Source organism: Cricetulus griseus, chromosome 8 (assembly GCF_003668045.3).
Source record: "Cricetulus griseus strain 17A/GY chromosome 8, alternate assembly CriGri-PICRH-1.0, whole genome shotgun sequence".
Classification (NCBI taxonomy): Eukaryota; Metazoa; Chordata; class Mammalia; order Rodentia; family Cricetidae; genus Cricetulus; species Cricetulus griseus.
Window position 1 is genome coordinate 1,337,591 of NC_048601.1, and position 19,732 is coordinate 1,357,322.

The 19,732-nt window shown below is 44.3% G+C and overlaps 1 protein-coding gene across 4 annotated transcripts in view; it reads left to right on the forward strand.

Annotated features, from left to right (window-relative positions):
- Positions 1-19,732, forward strand: part of Tmtc1 (transmembrane O-mannosyltransferase targeting cadherins 1) — a 202,041-nt gene that overhangs the window by 33,297 nt on the left and 149,012 nt on the right. For all 4 annotated transcript variants that reach the window (XM_027430056.2, XM_027430057.2, XM_027430055.2 and 1 more), the window contains one exon: positions 481-684. In XM_027430056.2, the coding sequence (XP_027285857.1) occupies positions 481-684 (204 nt within the window). The remainder of the gene's footprint in view (positions 1-480; positions 685-19,732) is intronic.

The following is a 19,732-nucleotide window of genomic DNA, read 5'->3' on the forward strand; positions in this document are numbered from 1 at the left end:
TGGGTGTATCTGGAGGTCATCATACATGGTGAATTAAGTCAGAAAGACAATTATCTTGTATTTTCCTCTCATTCGTGGGTTATATCATTGTGTGTGTGTGTGTGTGTGTGTATGTGTAGAATTCACTTGGGACTGTCTTGGGAATGAAGGGAAATGAATTTAGAAGAAAGGAAGGTCAGAGAGAATGGTGGGGGGTATGGTTAAAGAGGCTCATATACTTACATGCAAATATCCTCATGAAACCTAGCTGCTCGCACAGAGAATATGTGCCAGGAAAGACAAAACTGAATAAGAAAAATCGACAATGCAATTATGCATTTGAAAGTAGATAGTTGCAAATAGCAGAAACAGGAGACTTGGAGACTTGAAGTCACATCCTTCTAGCAGTCTCAGCTAGGGAAGCAAGGGGTGGCTGCTTTTCTGTCACAAGCCTTGTCATTTTGTCTGACTTGCTTTTTCCTTAATTCTGTGAACTATTAGGAGCAATGGGGTGATCTGTCAGCACAGCTTACAGCAGCCAGGGAACCCCCAGTCCTCCTCTCAGCATGGCCACCCCCACCGTGAGAGCAGAAAACAGCGCTTCCCACACAAAGACACTTGGGGAGGCTGCCATCAACCGCTGCCACCGGAGCCCAAGAGCAGCGGATTCCCTGTGTCCCCAGGAGCAGTGTGGTCCCTGATGAGGTAGGTACTGGGCTGGGTTCTCCACGGTATTCCTTTCTTTTGTTGTGATTGCCCAGGGTTGCAGCCCATGGTGTCTGCAGAGCTGAAGTACTGAGTCAACTCTTTGGGATGGCCTTCCTTCCCCAAGGGTCTTGACTGTATAGGTTGGGGACTTTCATGGTGGGCTGGGAAATTAGTCCGGAGGACTGTGAATACCTTGAGGGTGGACACTTTCTCTGTGTTGCAGGCAGTTGACTCCAAGTTGTTCATGCAGTCTTTGGCTAATAGTTATTTAAATGTTTGTGAGAGTAAAGAAATTAAGTAGACCATAAGAATGGATTGGAATCAACCATAAGAAAAAAAGGTTTCAGTAGAACTAGCAATGGTGTAATGCGGGGGAAGATGTTAGATAGAAGAATGTAAGACTTTTGTTTGCATTTTTATTTTAAGTTTCACATGTGGGGTTTAGGCCCATATGGGTGCAGATGAACTATGCAGAGGAGAGACGAGAGATACCAGAGCAGAAAGTGTAAAGGTGAAAATCCACAAGGGTGGCATGCTCACGTCCTCTGTCTACTAACTTGACTCTCTGAAAGGGGAGCCAGGTTTATGCCCACTCATTTCCATGTAAATGTCCCTACCTCAGCTGATGCCAAGCTGTGGTGTGACATCACTGGCCTGTCAGTCTTCAGTTTCTACCAGACAGAAGACATCAGCAAAATCTCAAGAACCAAGTTTGCTATGTAGTCTAAGTAGGAAATGCCCAGAGTGGATGCGTAACACTCTTTTGATGTACTTTGTTTAAGCTTATCTAACTTGATCTTTGGTGATAGCTGGCTTTAATAAGTAGCTTGCAAGATTCCTAAACAATTAGTCAGTGCCTATTCCTGAACATCAATGAAGCAGGTCCACTGTGAAAGCTGAAACAAACTTCTTATCTGCTGTCCACCCACCTACTGTTTACTGGGTAGGGGAGACACTTGCACATCAAGTCATCACCGTGTCTGTGGCCACACTCAAAGTTAGCAAGTGTGGGAGGCTGGGCTGGAACTGGGCTGGGTCACTTAGTCCTATGCTCTCTCTACCACTTGTCAGGTTTGGAGTGCAGGATCCTGGTGAGCACTTACTGGAGGTTCCCACTTGGACCAGTTTGTGTCTTCTTGGCTCCTTCATTACTGCTCTGGGTTTGGAAAGATTCATGCAGTCATCTGTAGGTCCACACATGGGAAGTGGGTGAGAGTTTGGTAACATTGTATGTTACACTCTGTTTTTTCATCCATGACACCATGTTCTAGAAGTAGGCCACACTCTTACCTGGTCAGCATGATTGTATGGAAAGATCATTTTCCCTCCTGGGGAAGGAAGGCTGCTGTATGTCGTCTATTTGAGCGTAAATCTATTACTAAAATTGGTTAAGAAAACTCTGCTTATTTTTTTGTCAGATGTGTGATTGGGTAAAGCCACTGAGTTTGGAGAGGCAATGGCATCCTGCCTCTTAAGATCTCTGGCTCTGTGGACAGGACATTAAACCACAACTCCTTCAGATGCTCTCTGTTTCCCTAAAAGTAACATGCCAGATTGGCTGCCAGGACCAAGAGTACTGAACATCAACAAGGAAACTGGTGCCTTGCAGCCTGTGTTCTTCTGATATGCCACAGACCCCTGCATCCTTACTGTTAGCTCTTAACCTTGCTTGCTTTAACTGCTGACTTGATACAGTCTAGAGTCAACCCAAGATGGAAGATTCAGTTGAGGAATTGATGACTTTGGCCTGTAGGCATGTGCACAGGGAATTGTCTTAACTATTAATTGGTGTAGGAGGACGTAGCCCTGTGGGAGTGGGACCATTCCCTACCACCGATCCTGAGCTGGGTAAGAAAGGTGGTGCATGCCTCTGAGAGAGCCTGTGTTCAGCAGAGTTCCACCACGGTCTGCTCTAAGTTCTGGCCCTGACTTGATGTGTAAGCCAAACAATCCATTTCTCCCCCCGAGCTGCTTTTAGTCAGAATGTTTTATCACAGCAACAAAAGGAGCCTCGCACAGTTCTGCTGTGTCACGATTGATCGGGTCTCTGAACACCAGGGTGCAATGTAAGTGGTGAGCCTGTCCTATGGGGCAGGAAGAGAGATTGTGTGGGGGTTTTCTGTTTTGGTTTATCTTGTAGGATATATATCTCAAGCTTTCGTAAGTGGCTGACAAAGGCTCAATCGAGAATTGTCATATGAAGTGTTGTTTTCAGAAGTTTCATAATTCAGGGGAAAATCCAAACCCAGTAGGAAAACCTACTGCAAGGCATTGATTTAGTGGCTTGTCTTTGTGTGTGATGGTCTTAGGGGTAAAAAGTATAGCGGGAGATGGGAAAGCCAAGGGCGCACGCCCTGGAGTCAGATCACAGTTGGCTAGTAAAACCATTTATGGAACCACTGTATGTGAAATGCTTTGTATGACGGCAAACCCCCGGCATCTTAAAGACATGAAATACACACATGCTCACACACACTCGAGTATGTGTGCACAGAGGCACATCTCCCCTTTCATGTTAGGAAGCTCGGAGAGTGCTAAAAGAAGTCACATTTTTGTTCTTCATGTATACACGCAGTCAATTCCATAGACAGGCCACAGTGGCCACAATTGGCACCAAACACAGTGGTTTCTTGTACTCAATCCTCTGCACATGTCCCTTTCTCTTGACACCCAGTGGAAGTCATTCTCTCTCATGACATGCCCTGCTCCTCTTGTGCATGTTTAGACATTGTTTTAGTGCTGAGAACATAGAGTTAATAATGACAGTGACCAATCGATGAGCATAATTAAAATTACTTCTATTAAAGTATATATTTATTTAATCCTAGCACTCAGGAGGCAGAGGCAGGCGGACTCTGTGAGTTCGAGGCCAGCCTGGTCTTCAAGAGCTAGTTCCAGGACAGCCTCTAAAGCCACAATATATATATTTATTTCATTTAGTTTGAGTGTGTGCGTGCGTGCGTGCGTGTGTGTGTGTGTGTGTGTGTGTGTGTGTGTGTGTGTGTGTGTACAATTTAGTGTAGAGATTAGAGGACAACTTGTGGGAGTCTGTTCTCTCCTTCCACCGTGTGGGTCCTGTGGATTGAACTCAGGTTGTCAGGTGTGGTAACAAGTGCCGTAACCTGTTACACCACCTCATAGGCCCTGAATTCATTTACTATCAAATGGCTTTAAACCTGTTTATATCTAGGATGCTATCACTTGGGCTCAGAATTATCTAATACCCTTTTCTGATCTTAGTCCCATAGGCCCCCAGTGTCTTCACGGCTTGTTGATTTTTTTTTTCTTAGTGTAGCGTATTGCTTGGACTTTTCTGGGCCCTTACACTGGTGCTTGGGCCTCAGGCAAGCTGATAAATTCTAGTTTGCAGGGAGGAAGTAGATTATTATTGCAGGCATCTGTCCTCATGTGAAGACGGACATGATTTGTTGGGAAGGTTGTGAAGGAAATGCTGAAACATTTACGTCTTTATTAACAATTTTTGTCATTGTTTGAGAGGGTTTCTCCTTATAGGGCAAGGGCTGGCAGGAGACTTACATCATAGCCCAGGCTGTCCTTGGACTTGAGGTCCTCATGAAGTGGCAGGTTACTCTGACCTACTCTTCCCCTCCAGAGCCACAACCTGCATGACAGACAAAAATCAGTTTCTCCTTTCTTTGAGAGACAATGCTTGTAAAATGTTCAACAGATCAAAGGGTTCCTTCTTCCTTGCTGGGGAATGATCTGTTGTAAAAATGTTTTGGGGCTGAGAGTTCTTTGTGACAAGTGCCTAAACTCAGTCACCAGTTTAAGTAAAGGACCCTTTTTGTCCTCCTATGTATGGTGGTCTGTAATTTCCTTTAGTTCACTAAGACACTCCTGCCTTGGCCTCCTGAATGCTGCTATTACAGCCATGCCCACCCACCAAGGAATTTGGCATAAAATAACTTTTAAAAAAGTAAATAAGAATCTTATTTAAAAAATACCCTGATGGTATCATGGTTACAAGGCTCATTTAACATGAACTGTGTGTTTGCAGACAGTGTGGATTTAAAGTTTTTATCGACTCTAAAGTAATTTCTCTCAAATATGGAATATACCAGAAAAAAATAAAACTTTCTTCTGTAGATGGAGAGGAAGAACACAAGGTGGATGTGGATTTTTTTTCCCTCTGAACTATTTCCTGTCTGTGAACTCAGAGTGGGTAGGAATGGAAAGCAGGCCCAGTGTGGGATGCAACAGAAAGTGCCTGGACACATTCCCCCAGAGCTGGTTGACTTCCTGTTCCGTCTTGGGCTAAGCTCAATGCAGCACTGGGTGGCTTTAACAGAGTCTCGGCTGGCTTTGTAAGACTCAGCACTGAAAGCTTCTCCCCCCAACACCACACACTCAGGAGGCAGAGCTCCTTTAATTTATGGGAGCAGTTGGCGCTTTTGAGGGGCTGGCATTCCCGGCTTCATTCTGCAGTGCCATGATTGGCTTCTGCTTTTCTGAGTCGCAGTCATAGGCTGATCAGTTCCTTCCCTTCTCAGCATAGAGCCATCAAGCTAGGTGTCTGATTCCAAGTGGAGACACAGGGACATATGTTGAAGGAGAGCCACTCGGGTGCAGGCATTTCTGGTTGGCACTCAAACCCGTCACCATCACAGGACGCTCCTGGAAGAGGTCTCAGATTGTCTGCTTTTCCAGGAGCCCAACAGACACCATCTGGAGTATCCAGCGTCTGGCTTCTGTGGTTCAGAGTGTGGCAGCTGTGACTTCAAGGCCACCAACCAGCTCTCTCTTCCAGTTCTGCTGAGCTTAGAGAGAGATCTCAGGGTGTGGCTGGCAATTTGCTGATAATTTACTCTTCTAGTCAATTTCTTTCTTATGCAGCTGATTTTTCCTTCTTTCTCTTTTGCAGTGTAGCCCATGGCACGATGGTAATAAAAGGCAGTATTTGTTCATTGTAACAATATGAATACTCAGGGCGTGTGTCAGTGTTCTTCCGTGAGATATTATTCTGTGCCAGGTCATAGGTTATTGTGGCTTCAGACATTTCTTTGGGATTTGCAGTATGCTACTTTTCACAGTTGCCTAACGTGTTTTTTGATCAGGTACCATGTATTACGTGATACCATCAATGTGACCAAAGCTTAAAATGACACACCGCTTGAAATGAACAAATCTTCAGGAAGTGTGTTGGAGATTAGTTTGTCTAATGGGAGTAAAGCAGAATTGTGGAAATGCAAATGATTTGGAAACCCTCTTATAATGGGAGTGATCGATGAGACCACGATTCCATCATGGTCAATATTGCAGGCATTATGGTAGTACTTATGTGTGGCTAGCATCTATGTGACAGGCATTAAATACAGCTTGGAGTTGTAATCCTTACCAAAGCCTGTGAGGGAGACAATGGCCTCCCAAAGAAGTGTCCTGGGTTTGTGGTACTTAGTCTGCCAGTTGTGTGACTAGCTACAGATCACTTCGACTCTGGTTACTTCTGTGTCAAAGACTCTGGCCCTGGTACTTGCCTCCTGGAGTCAGGGTGAGAAGCAAATGAGTTAATATGAAATGAGCTTAGAGTAACTTTTAATTGAGATTTTCAGAGGTGTTAAAATCCTGTACACATTATTTTATGTTAAGACTGGTGTGAAGTAAAGGGTGTTTGGAACCCTTTTTCTTTATTGTTGTTGCTCATAACCATCACTTTTTCTTTGCTGTATTTATAAGGGGAGTTGTTTAGTCTTGGTTTGACTTATTTATAGTGTCTGGCAACATTCTTTTTATGCACTTACAATGTGCTAGAAGGAAACAGAATACTAAAGACAAACATTCCATAGTCATGGTGGGACATTGTCCATGTTTACAGGGGAGTAGATGTCTGCGATTGTATTTCATTAACTGATATGAGCTGTCCTCTTTAGAGTTTCAAACATTCTTGTTATTCTTAGATTCTGAAATTATTGACTTAAAAAATTACATAGCTAGCCTTGAGCTCCTGATCCTCTTGCCTCTGCCTCTTGAGTGCTGGGGGTCACTGGCATTGTGATGTCCAGCTTAGTTTGAAATGTTGATGCATTTAGGGCTATGGCTGAATAAAATGTGGGTGGAAATCCAGTAACAAAGACTTGATACGTGAGTTTTTAAAACAGATGCCTCAATAACCTTAGGAAAATGTGCTTCATGGTATGGATTTATGAATTTTTCATGTTTTCACATCACTCAATCCACAGTCTATATTCTCTCTATAAGCTGAGGATGCATATTGATTTCAAAATCACCCCAAGGTACTGAATTCACAAGAGGCCCAAGCATTACAGATTTGCCTTTAATGATTTAGCCTGCTCAACTAGTGCTAAAATGTTTAAAAGAATGTGAGTATTGACTTTTAGGGGATAAAGGCAATTAATACAGCATAATTGAAAAAAATTAAAACAAAATCAGCCAGAGCTCAGTGGAAGAGAGAACTAATGTTTGTGTTTTGTGTTAGAGTTCAGCATGTCCAGATATATTGTAGTAACTGGTATCTTGGTTCTTGAGTGGTGTGGAGCATGTTGTCACCAACAGTTAAATCTTATAATATATATTTTTTCCATTCTGTGTATTCAGTTCCAAGTGAGTTCTCTTTGTGGTGGAATGTAGCTTTGGAAAGAATGAGTATATACAATATGCAATGATGAAAAGCTTTGATTGGAAAAATGACCTTACTTGGACAGAGTCAGGAAAGACTGGAGCTTCCCCAGTAGCTGCCTCCTCAGTTCTCTGCAGCTGTCAAGGACAGGTAAACTGATGAGGCATTTGTATCCAGGCGCTCAATTATGGTTATAGTTGGTGGCTCAGAACAGAATGTCTTGAGCGAGAACACTCATTATTGCATTGCCCGAATTGTTTATGAAAAGTCAACAACAATGTGGACTGTGATGAGTGTTTGGATTTTGTTTTGTTTTGCCTTTTGTTCTTGGGAGAACAAGTTGTTTCCAGATCTTCCTGGAGCTGCAGATAAAGAAAGGAGAGGTGGTGTGTTTTCCCCGCTGGCTTCCAATGTGCAGCATGTCTGTTGGGTCAGTTGCTGACCTCTCTGGATCTCAGTCTGATCTCCTTCCTTGCCTTCCTCCCTCCCTCATTCCTCCTCGCTATCCTCTCTTTCCCCCACTCTCTTGTTACTCTTTCCCTTTCTCTTCTTCACTTTTCCCTCCCCTCCCCTTCCCTCTCTTCTCTTCCCTCCAACTCATTCATTTATTCATTTATTTTTGAGACAGAATCTCACTGTGTAGACCAGGTTGGTTTCAAACTCAGTTTTTTTGTTTGTTTGTTTGTTTGTTTGTTTGTTTTTTGCCAGAGATGTCTGAGTGATGTCATTACAAGCGTGAGATACCACACCTGGTTTCATACTTGTGTTTTATTTACTTAGTTATTTGTACCTGCGTGTGTGTGTGTGTGTGTGTGTGTGTGTGTGTGTGTGTGTGTGTGTGTGTGTGTGTGTGTGTACCACAGTCCATGTGTGGAGGGTGAAGGACAGTGTGGGAGTCAGCTTTCTCTACCCACTGTATTCTGTGTTCTACCCTGATCTTTCTTACCTTTGATTCAGAGTGGGTGGGCTGGGTGGGGCTGTGTGGTTTGGCATTTCCTCTTGGATCTGCTTTCATGGATTTTTCCTGAGGCCTCAGGGTCAGTCTTCCTCTGCTTTTTAATTACCACCCTTTGCCCCTTGTGATATGGGAAACTCAAGCCAAAGGCCGATCCGGAAGTGAGTTCCATGGTGGCTCTTGTGACCTTGGGAACAGATGTGAGGAAGTCTTTCTTCTGTGTTCAATTTGTCATTTCCCCCTCATTTCCTTTTCTATTCTAGACTTCTATACTGCCTGGGTCTTTGAAACTTAGGTCAAATGTATTGATGGAAAATGTCAACATTAAAAAGATTAACTTCTAAAGATTAAATACCCTGCCTCCAGCCCTCATAGTTGTCCTTACAGCGTTGGTCAGATCACTGATTCTTTGGAATAATGCACATTTATTATACACTCACAGCAAGCCTGGGTCTTAAGGATCATTTACAGAAAGGATTCGTGCGGATTTTTATATTGAGCTTGGTTTCTGGACACAATGGCCATTGGGTCGGTGTGCATACTTATTTGCTTTTGCCTTTCAAGAACTTGCTGGCATCTCGTTTGATTATTTAAATGCGTGGTTTTACTTCTCACTTTTAGTACATTTATTATTTTATGTGTATATGCATGTGGGTGCACACCATGGCACCCACTCACGTGAGGTCGGACTACAGCTTGTGGGATACTGTTCTCTTCTTCTACCATGTATGGAGATGGAGCTCATGTTATCAAGCTTGGCAGCAAAGCTCTGTAACTCACCGAAGTCTTGCCATCTGTCCTTCCTTTCAAAGACTGCTGTTATTTGAGTATTGCAATCTACACTCATTCTGCCTTTCTATATCCCTCTCAGTTCAATTTTATGTACAAGATGAGCTGTGACCACTATGTCCTGATTCATTCTCAATAAAGAAAGTAGTTGGCCCAGCCTGGACTAGCTTCTATGGAGGTAGGAAATCATGCAAATAAAGGGTGAGAAACACAAGGGTAGAATTAGAAAGAACACCAAAGAGGTCACCTTAGCAACCTGAGAAGTCCGGCTCTAGCTGAGTCTGTTATGACGAGACAGTGAGCTGGGAGGTGGTGTGGTCCCTCCAGGCTGAAAGCACAGTGTGGGCAGTTCAGGACAGAGATGGTAGAGGTTTCCTGGAGGAAGCTAGCACTCAGGCACCTCAACCCTTCTTAGACCGAGCTGTGTGCTGTGTGGGCTTGTCTGATTTAGATTTGTCTCCAGTAGAGCCTGAGCACAAGACTTTTAGTTTTCAGAATGTCCTAACAATAGTTCTAGAGTTTTTGAAGCAATGACTGAATTTTGTGTAGCTGTGGAAGCTTAATATTTCCTTTTAAGGTTGTATCAAGTATATATGTGTATTATATTTACATAAAAGCATCATTTATTTGTTGACATAGGGCCTTACCATGTAGCTAAGGCTAGTCTTAAACTCACTATGTAGCTTAGGCTAGCATCAAAATTGAAGTGATTCTCCTGCCCTGGTCTGTAAATATGGATTCACTTGTTCTCAGAGTTTTGTACTTTTTGCAGAATGTTCACGTTTAAGAGAAGTTATCAGGATCCTTGGGAGAGGAAATTTTTCCTGGTCCTCAGTAAGAGACTACTGTGGTTAGTTTTAAAAGTCACCTTGTGACAACCTAAAATCACCTGAGAAGAGAGGTACTTGCCTAGATCAAATTGGCCTCTGTGCATGTCTGTAGGGGGTTGTCTTGATTGTTAATTGAAGTAAGAAGACTCAGCTCACCCTGGTGGCACCATTCCCTAGGCAAGAAGCCCTAAACGGTGCCAGACAGGAGAAATCTAGATGCAGGCAGTTAGCAGGCAGTATGGGTGTATTCGTCTCCCGCTGCTTTTCAGTGTGGCTGTAGCTGCTTCTAGTCCCTGCCTTGATTTCCTTCAGTGAGGTACTTTGATTGTAAGCCCTATAGTCCCTTCCTTTCTGTATGTTGCTTTTTGTCAGACTGTCAGTCATAGCAACAGAAACTATAACAGGGACAGAGTATCATTTATTCCACCTGTTCATTGAGTTAAACCCTCTCAATTCATGGCTGTCTTCCAAAGAGCATGGTCGCCAGAACCCAATAGGCTGCTAACCCCTTCCTGTTATTCATTCAGTATATTTAACTTATAATTTTGATTCCTGGCTTCCACTTAAAGCCCTTATTTTCTCCTTATGATCGTTATGCCTCGGCAGCTGTTGTATTTCATTCTGGAACAGATAATTACTTTCCAAAGTGGCAGAGAAGTGAGTGGTTGTGTTTTTCTGGCTTGATTGATCAGGAGCTCTGTGATGCAATATTGACTGGGTTTTCCACAGTGACAGAGGAAGGGCACCAATGTCCAGTGGCAGCTGCTACCTGCTGGTAGCTTCCTGTGGCCAAGACAAATCTGACTGAGTCTTTGTGTCAAATTCTGGCTTTCAGAACTCAAGGTTGAAGCAGTTTAATGGTCATGTAAGGAAAATAGTATGCTGTCCTGAAGGACCCCACAGATGCAATTTTGTTTTTCAAAGTTCTCTCTGGAATTTTCTTCCTGGCTCACATGTAATCATGGAGTGCCACAGCAAGCTCAGTGGCTCATGGAGCCCAGAGTCACGAGGAAGTGATTTAAAGGAGATTTCTCATTTAGCAGCAGTAGAAGTTTATTAGCTGATTTCTAGAGTTCTTCAAGGGAATGACTGGTGGTGGCTATTATAGATGGCATGCTACCTGCTCCTTATATGAAGATACTCAGTCTCTTCCACAATTGGAGCTGGCAGAGGATGGATTGCATTCATTGTTTAATACCCCCGGCTTTACTTTTCAATGTCTTGGGGGTTTGGAATTGTTATCCATCATCTCCTGTCATTTTAGGTAAAAAGGAACCAGTGGGGAAATGTCTTTTACGTGGCTTGACCCCTCCCCCGACTCTATCACCAAACCCTTGGGACATATGTCCTCAGTCCTCAAATGAAAGACAGAGTCTCATGCTAGACTCTTCACGTGGTTGTGTCATTTACAAAATCTCTGCCTAGTTATTCTCACTTTGATAGATCAGCAACCAGATGATTCCAGGTGTTTGAGGCTACTGAATCTCAGACTTAATCTCTAGTATGACTCCCGGATTCATCACTGTTACATGTGAACCAAGAAGGTCCCAGGGCCCAGAGACTGTGTAACTTGCACAACAGTGAACAGCTGGAAAGTGGACAGTCTTGGATTTGAATTCATACCTGTTTGTTCACCTGCCCAGGCTTCTTCAGACTGCCAAAGTTAGCAGTATTTTTCTGCAAACATTTATGAACAACTTCGAGAAAGACCTAACATGGGGGAAGGGGGTACTCATTGTGGGTATTGATCTACTGCCAATGTTTGGCTGCATAGGGACCTAAACGGCAGCCCTCTGAGTGGCAGCTCTGTTTTCCTCATTAGTGTCAAGGTAGCTGAGGAGGTGAGACTTGTCTATTCACCATAAAGCAAAGTTTTGGGCGGGACACTTCACGTTTTTAAAAGCTCTCCAGGGCAGTGTTCACTGGCCACTCAGGAACAGATGAAGCCCAGCCTGCTCTTCCTTCTGAGCTTGGTGCCAGAAGGTCATTTTGCCCTTCTGTGGAATCTCAGGAGTGGCATTTTCTAGTGATGGATGGTAGGGCTCAGGGCTGTCTCTCTGTGCACATAGAAGTATTCCATGTGGGCACAAACCATGCTTCTTGTCACCATGTTACACCATTCGTTTGTAAAGCAAGATGACAAAAATGAGAAAGGCTGTCGTTCTGTCACTGAGAAATTTAAAATATTAAGAATATGAGAAATAGTATCATAGATTTTCCTGTTGCTATTTAATCACTTTCTCCAGTCTCTCTCTCTCTCTCTCTCTCTCTCTCTCTCTCTCTCTCTCTCTCTCTCTCTCTCTCTCTCTGGAATCAAGTAGTAGAGGACAGAAAGGATCTGCCTCACCACTGCATTATTCTAGGTCCCTTCTCAGCTCCTTAGGGTTGGGGACCGAGTGGGGTTTCCATAAGAAGATGCTCGACTGGGCTGCCTCCTCCCGTCATCAAAGCTTCAGTCTCTGGTAAATCTGGTCCTGCAGTGAATCTCCAGTAAGAAATGGATCAGAGGTGTGTGTGGCCCAGGGGAAAGTGTGTTCTCAGTTCTTGTCTGGTCCTTCAGGCTGTAATGGACCTGAGGGACATCTTCCTTTGAATCTTTAATAACCTAGAGAGACCTAATTTCCGGCAACTGTAAATGACACAAAGCTGACTCAGATTTACCTTCATCTCTCCTACTTCCAGTCACCTAAGCACCTGCTGTACAGTGGCTGCAAAGTGTTGCTCTCCTTGCTCTCTAATGTCAAAGCCACAGGAGCCAGCAGTGACTCTCAGCAGGACTCACCCTGCCCTATCAGAGTTCTCCTGACACATGCAGTCAGCCGTCTCCAAGTCTGCCGATGTGGTTCCTATACCTTCACTGGCATTCAGTCAACACCATCTGGGTGATGAGGTCATAGTTTTCTTATTGGATATGATATGGAAATCTAAAATAGAGTCCCTCCTAGACGATGTGGAGTGCGTGTGCGCATGCGTGCACACAAATGCACAAACGCATGCGTGCACACAAACACACACACACACACACACACACACACACACACACACACACACACGCACACTTCCAAGGCCTCTAATGAGGCACAGCCACAGGCCAAGGTTTTTATATTCCTCTTTAGTTTCTGTAATGTGGAGCTTTTGTTTTCTTGTTTTGCTTTGTAGAACAGAAGTTGTGACAGGAAACCCGTTCTCTGTGATGAAAGGGAGCCTGGGGGGCTCTGAGGCTGTGCAGGCTCCTTGTAAACACAACCTGTGGATCTTTTGAATAAGATCACTCTTGTTATTGCTGTTCTTTGTTTCTGTTTTGAGTTTGCTTTCTGACAATGTTTGACTTCCATTATAAGGACCAGCTTCTTCCAGGCTAAAAATATCTAAAGGTTTCAGACACTGAGTCATATTCCAACCATGTTTCCATTCAGCCCCAGAGTGAAGGTGCCTGCGTCAGGGAAGCAGAGACCCAGCCCAGGACACCCACTCAGAAGGTGCATCCTTGTACTGATGAGGGGTGCTTTGGGAAGCTGTGACATTTCCCAGAAGAATTCGCTTAGCACACATGTGCACGCATTATTACCATATTCTGTGTGCATGTGCGTGTATTAGCACATGTGCAGAGGCCAGAGGTCAACCCTGGTGTCACTGAATGACTGAATCTCTCACTGGCCTGGAACTCATCTATTAGGCTAGGTTGGCGGGCTGGAGAGCCCCAGGGATCCTCCTGTCTCTGCCCCCTCAGTCCGGGGATTGTATGTCTGCTACCATGCCTGGCTTTTTTTACATAGGTTCTGGAGTTTGAACTCAGGTCCTCCTATTTGCATCACAAGTACTTTACCTATTGAACTGTCTCCCTGGCCAGATAGTTCTGTTCGGCCTGTAGAACTGTCAGTGTAACCTGTGACCACTGGGTTATTTGCACCTGTCTGCATGCTACAGCAGCTCAGAGGGTATGACAAGTGTCAGAAATACAGGAAGGAGGATGGCTTGGGGTCAAAGGCAGAGGTCAGGGTCATCCATATGGGAATGCTTGCATCTCCCAGGGCCCATCAGAGCACGCAGCTGTTCTTCAAGGCAGATGTTCCAAAAGAAATAAACTGTCTCTGTGGGCATCACATTTGTGCTTTTTTGCAGGTTAAGAGAAATATAGAAATTACAAAGACAAAAGCACTATTACGTTAAGGAAAGGACTGGAGTTTGTATGTTAGAGTCACATGCTTACATGTATACAGCCTGCACATTTTCATGGGTGTGGGGGTGCTAATCAGTGTACATGTGTGCATGTGGAGGGCAGAGGTCAACCTCAGCTGTTCTTTCTCAGGTGCTGTCCATCTTGGTTTTCTTTTGAGACAGTCTCTCTCTGACCTGGGTCTTGCCAAGAAGGCTCAGCTATCTGGCAGTGAGCTCCATGGATCCTCCTATCTCCACCTTCCCAGTTCTGGGATTAAAAGCACAGAATGTGGTTGGTTTTATAGAGAAGCTGAACTCTCTCAAGCCCTAAGGCCTGAACAGCAAGCTCTTTACTGACTGAGCCATCTTCCAACCCGCAGGCTCACTGTTTAATGGAGGACCTTTTTGTGAGCCTCTCAAGAAAGCAGATGCTGCAACATGGTTTTCGGGACACTCTGTTCTGGAGCAGAATGAAAGGACACAGGATAGCAGTGCTGTCGAAGGGGCAGAGTCTCATGCATTCAGAGCAGAAGCAAAGCCATTTTCCCCAGCAAGTGTTAGGTGTAAGTCTTCAAAGGAAAATAAGAAACAACTCCAGTGCATTACTGTGCTACGGAAACTGTCATGAAAAAAAAAAATTGCCTTGGGTTGTCAAAATACAGGAACAGAAAGTTCCCACATAGAACAACAGAGCAAGCAGAACAGTGTTGAAAACAGGTAACATGAGAGTGTGGCACGCTGAGTGTGGAATTATTGATGGCACAGAAACTGAGAGGGACAAAGAAGAATCAAGAAGAGGCTCTTGAGAAATTCAAGCTCACAGGGAGGCGTAGAGCTAGCCAGATCATAAATGTGTCTAGTCACATCTAGAAGACAGGGGAGGTGGGATATACTCAGAATATGGAAACTCAGAAGAGTTGATTCGGGGAGAAGAGGAGACATGCTGTGTGGAGAAGCAGGGACCTTGGCTGGACACTGTGGCCTGCCCATGCCATGGGAATAGCTGGCTTGATTTGTGCCAAGCTTCGTGGTGAGCATTTTCCCGCTTAATGCTTGAAGGTTCCCATTTGAGATGGATTCGGTGCACGTCAAGAGAGGAAGCCGTGAAGGCCACAGTTAGGGCAGCATTGAATCTTGTTCAATAGAACCTGTGTTTGGTGTCTATAGGTGGTTTGGTTTCAGGCCCAGCTTTCATCCTTGTGAGCCCATGTCTTCCTACTGTGAGAGTTTGCTCCAGTTCAGTGACTAGCCACTGAAATGTGTCTATATTCCTGATGTCCCGTTTTTCCTTTCTCATCTGCCTTGGTACCACCACCTTAGCCACGCTCAACGATCCTTATGTGGTCACTCCTTTAAACCCGCCCACCCCCATCTTGGCATTAGAAATGAACCTCAGAGATGTGCCTGGCAAGCTCCCTAGGCAAACTCTTTGCCACTGAGCCACAGCCCAGCCCTCTGAAGACCGTCCTGTGAATGAGTTTGGCTAAGCACTGGTCTTGTTCAGTTTCCTGTCCTCCTAAGATGAACCAAATTATTATGGGCCCCTGCCTGCCTTGTAATATGTGTATCCTTTGTAGGAAGGAATTTAACATCTCTGCCGTGCATCCCAACAGTGCTTAATGCCACATTGTACACACCGTTTACACTTTTCATACTCAATTGGCTGACCTCAAGAAGGGAATATTCTAATCCAAAGATGTAATCACAACCCACATCCCAGTTTATGGAAATTGGAGTAAAGTTGCCCACATTTGTAATAGAGAGAGAGAAAGGATCACGAGGAAATAATAGCTAAGGAAAATGGTATAGTAAGAGAAAGAATATTCTGGAACCAAAGAGCTGTGAACACTCTGGAAGAATTGGATCACTTGTGTGTCAGAAATCTTTAACCCTGTAACAGAGGTGGTAACTATAGCAACATGCTTTAGAGTAGGCTGTACCTCAATGTAGGTGTAGAGTGGGCTGTATCTCAATGTGGGTGTAGAGCAGGGTGTACCTCAGTGTGGGTGTAGGGCAGCATTCTTTTCCCTTCTTAGCTAATGTGCGCATATTCTTTACAAACTGATACTTGTTTAGCTAGCTCCTTTAAGTAATTGAGAGGGAAAAATAACATTAAATTCAGGGACGTTTCTATGTTTTGTTATTTGGTAGTATTTGCAGAAGCAGGAGCTGCCCCTACACATTTTATTATTTTACTTAGTTTTATTTCAAGAGCACAGCATTTACTGAGTACTGCTTTTGTTTTATGCGGTTAAAGTCCTCTTTGTTTTAAGACCTTTATTCCTCCATTCCCCACCTTTTTTGTTTTTTGTTTTTTGTTTTTTTTTTTTTTTTTGCTGTGTTAATGTCTATACTAGTAAGAAGCAGATCACACAGAGAGAAAAATCGCTGCCCAAAATAGTTTTGTTAATATATTACAACTAATTGGGCAAAAAACCTCCAAATTCCAATCTGTGGTGTTCCACAAAAATATGTGGTGTTCGAGCTGGAGGAATGGTGCAGCAGTTAAGAGTACCAGCTGCTTTCCCAGAGGACCCAAGTTTGGTTCGGCTCACTATCACTCCTTTTCCAGGGGATCTGATGGCTTCTTCTGGCCTCAAAGGGCACAGCACACATGTGGTACACAAACATATCCATAGGCAAACACTGATATGTGTAAAATAAGATGTTTTTAAAAACATGGTGTTTGATCTGTTTAGTGTTGACAGATGGGCCTCTCTAAAATCAGGGGCTAAAGAGACCCCTGCTCAGCACCCACAAATACTAACAGGGAGGTCAGCATCCTGAGGCCGGCTCTCCTGCTTGAACAGGAAGTAAATGGAACTTCCGACTGTGGTCCCTCCCCTTTTTTGTACTCAAAGTGGATTTAGTACTAAGTTAACTACTAACATTTCTGGAATCTGAGAAAGATTATTAGTTACTGGGTTTACTGACTTTTATTCTCATCACAAAGAGTGAGCGGATGTGGATCCCTTTATTGACACAGGGAAAGAATTAAGTTTTCTTATTGCTAATACCACTGTCTCTAGTACACAGAGAGCATTTCCTGTGGTGTCCCTTCTCAGGGGTGATTATGAAGGTACAATCTTTGCATGCTTGTAGGAAATCTGACTGGGGGCAGAGCAAGAGTGCAAGAAAAATAGAATTGTCTGTCTTCAAGCCATGGGTAATACTTAGATGACATGTTAGATTTTCTTCATCTCAAGCAGAAGTGGAAGACTGACTTCACAAAGCTGCAAGCCGGCAGTCTTAAGAGACTCATAAATGCCCCTGCCTCAATCCATCTGCCTCCTAATGAGTGGGCTGGTTTCCATAAAATAGATTTTTTTGGGGGGGTGGTTTTGAGACAGGGTTTCTCTTCGGCTTTGGAGGTTGTCCTGGAACTCACTCTTGTAGACCAGGCTGGTCTCGAACTCGCAGAGATCTGTCTGCCTCTGCCTCCCAAGTGCTGGTATTAAAGGCATACACCATTAAAGGCAAAATAGATTTATTTTTAAGGATAAAAAATTAGCTTGAGCCAGGATGGGTATGTGGATGTGTGAGTGTACGCGTGCGCCGGTGAGCATGTGTGTGTGAGCATGTGTACGTGTGTGTGCATGTGTGTGTGCATGTGTGATAGTTCTATGTAAGCACACAGTGGTGCTGCTCTGATAGAAAAGCTGCAAACTTTACCCTTTTATGTTTATCCCAAATCTTACTTTCCCAGGTAAAATCTTTCCAAAATTCTTATTATTTTTTTTTTAGACCAGAGTGAGTCACTTCACATTGTTGGAATCCACATTGTGCTTATTTCAGCTGTGTCCTTCTTCCAGGCCAGGAGTCATACGGGTGGCTCATCCCCTTTCCCTCCCTCCTTGTCAGCCTGTCAGTTGGACACACACCAGCTGGTTCTTAGTGCACTGAGGCAAGCTCTCTGGACGTAGGATTAAAGCATAATTTTGTTGAGAAAAATAAATTGTATTTAGATACCCAGAGGGACTGGGGTCTGTGCCAGGCACTTTAAGTCTAGGATATGAATTTCACATTGCAGGTGCTCCCTCATTTCCAGTGCCCCCCACTTCTTGAGTGTATGAAGAGCATCCTTTAGGGGATGACGCTTAGTGGATAAATGATGGCACATGGTATGTCATGGGACAATTATGTCACTTTCAAATTAGGACACTTGCAGAGGATAGTTGTGAACACACTATTCACAGGGACGAGTCCTCAGGCCATTAAAATGGCAGGCCTGACATTATCCACCACGGGGAGGAAAAAGTCCTGTGGGTTAGCCATCTTGAGAAGTCTTTGGTCCACACACTGGCCAGGCTAGGAAGGGTTTGGGCATTAGGTTCCTTGGTCTCCCGCCCTCATAGCCTCTGCTCTGTGGCCAGGGTCCCCCATCAGGAATGAAACTGTAAGTAGGAGGTGGGGAGGGCACTGATAGACACCACACAGGACAGTATCTGATAACAGGGTGGGAAACACCTCTGGGTGGCCAGTGAGAAGATCATGACTATACAGATGGGCTTCTCAGCCAACCAAGGATCTCCCACTTGTATGGGGACGAGGGCATGAGCAGACATTTTCATGCCGTTAAACGATAACTGAAAATTATTGAGGCAGAGCATGGTGTGTTATGCCTAGAGTACCAACACTTGGGGGGCTGAGGCAAGAGGCGTTCTGAGTTTCATTATGAGACCATGGTTCTCCAATGCTCCCAAAACCAACAGCAATAGCTGTGTCAGCCCAAATGAACACACAGACGCTATATTAATTATATAACTGTTGGCCAATGACTTGGGCTTCTTATTGGCTAGCTCTGCTTTAATTATTAACCCATAACTACTAATCTGTGTATTTCTACGTGGTCTTATCTTACCGAAGAACGCCTGACTTGCATCCTCTCTTCCCGGGCTCACATCGATACTCCTCCTCTGCCTACCTCTCCCAGAATTCTCCTCATCTCCTAGCCCCGCCTATCTTCCTGCTTGGCCAATTAGTGTTTTATTCGTCAACTGATAAGAGAAACATATACAGTATAACATCTCCCATCAGTCCCCCTCCTCCCCATGTTCTAAGCTTGGATGCCCACCCTAAGGCCTATGACCAGCAGTGTGGCCAGTGCTGCCAGCTGCTTCTTTCTAGGTCCCAGGCATTGTTTCTTTTGTCCCTTGATTCTCATGCCCTGTCATGGCTGAGTAGGTCACTGGGTCCAAAAACTGAGCCCAGGGCTCACAATGACATGTGGTAGTGTCATTTACTTTACACTTTGGAATTTCAAGCCCAAACGTAATACTATTATGAAGACCTCTGACACCTCAACAAAGTTTTTTTCTCTTAAAGGCCTCCTACAGTTAGCAGGAGCAGTAGCAGGAGGCTGACATTAGCTGCAACAGCAACTATAGAAGGAAAACTAAACAAACAAAAACCCTTCTTACTTAACATTTGAAACAGACATGGGCATCTGCCCGCCATGTTCCCAAACATCCTACCTATGATCTGGGGTTCCTTAGCCATATGCAAAACCTCAGCACCTCTCAGAAAAGCAGTCAAGGGCATTACCAATCCTTTCTTCCTTTGCTTGAACCGCACAGCCCCTGTCAATCACTGGCTGAATCTTTCTTTGCATGCACTAGTGTGCCATTATGCACCATGTGACGGTCTCTATGCTGTGCTTTGACAGGCGGGTGGGGGGTTAATGGCACTGAAACAGCTCTCTGTCTAATCAGAACCTTG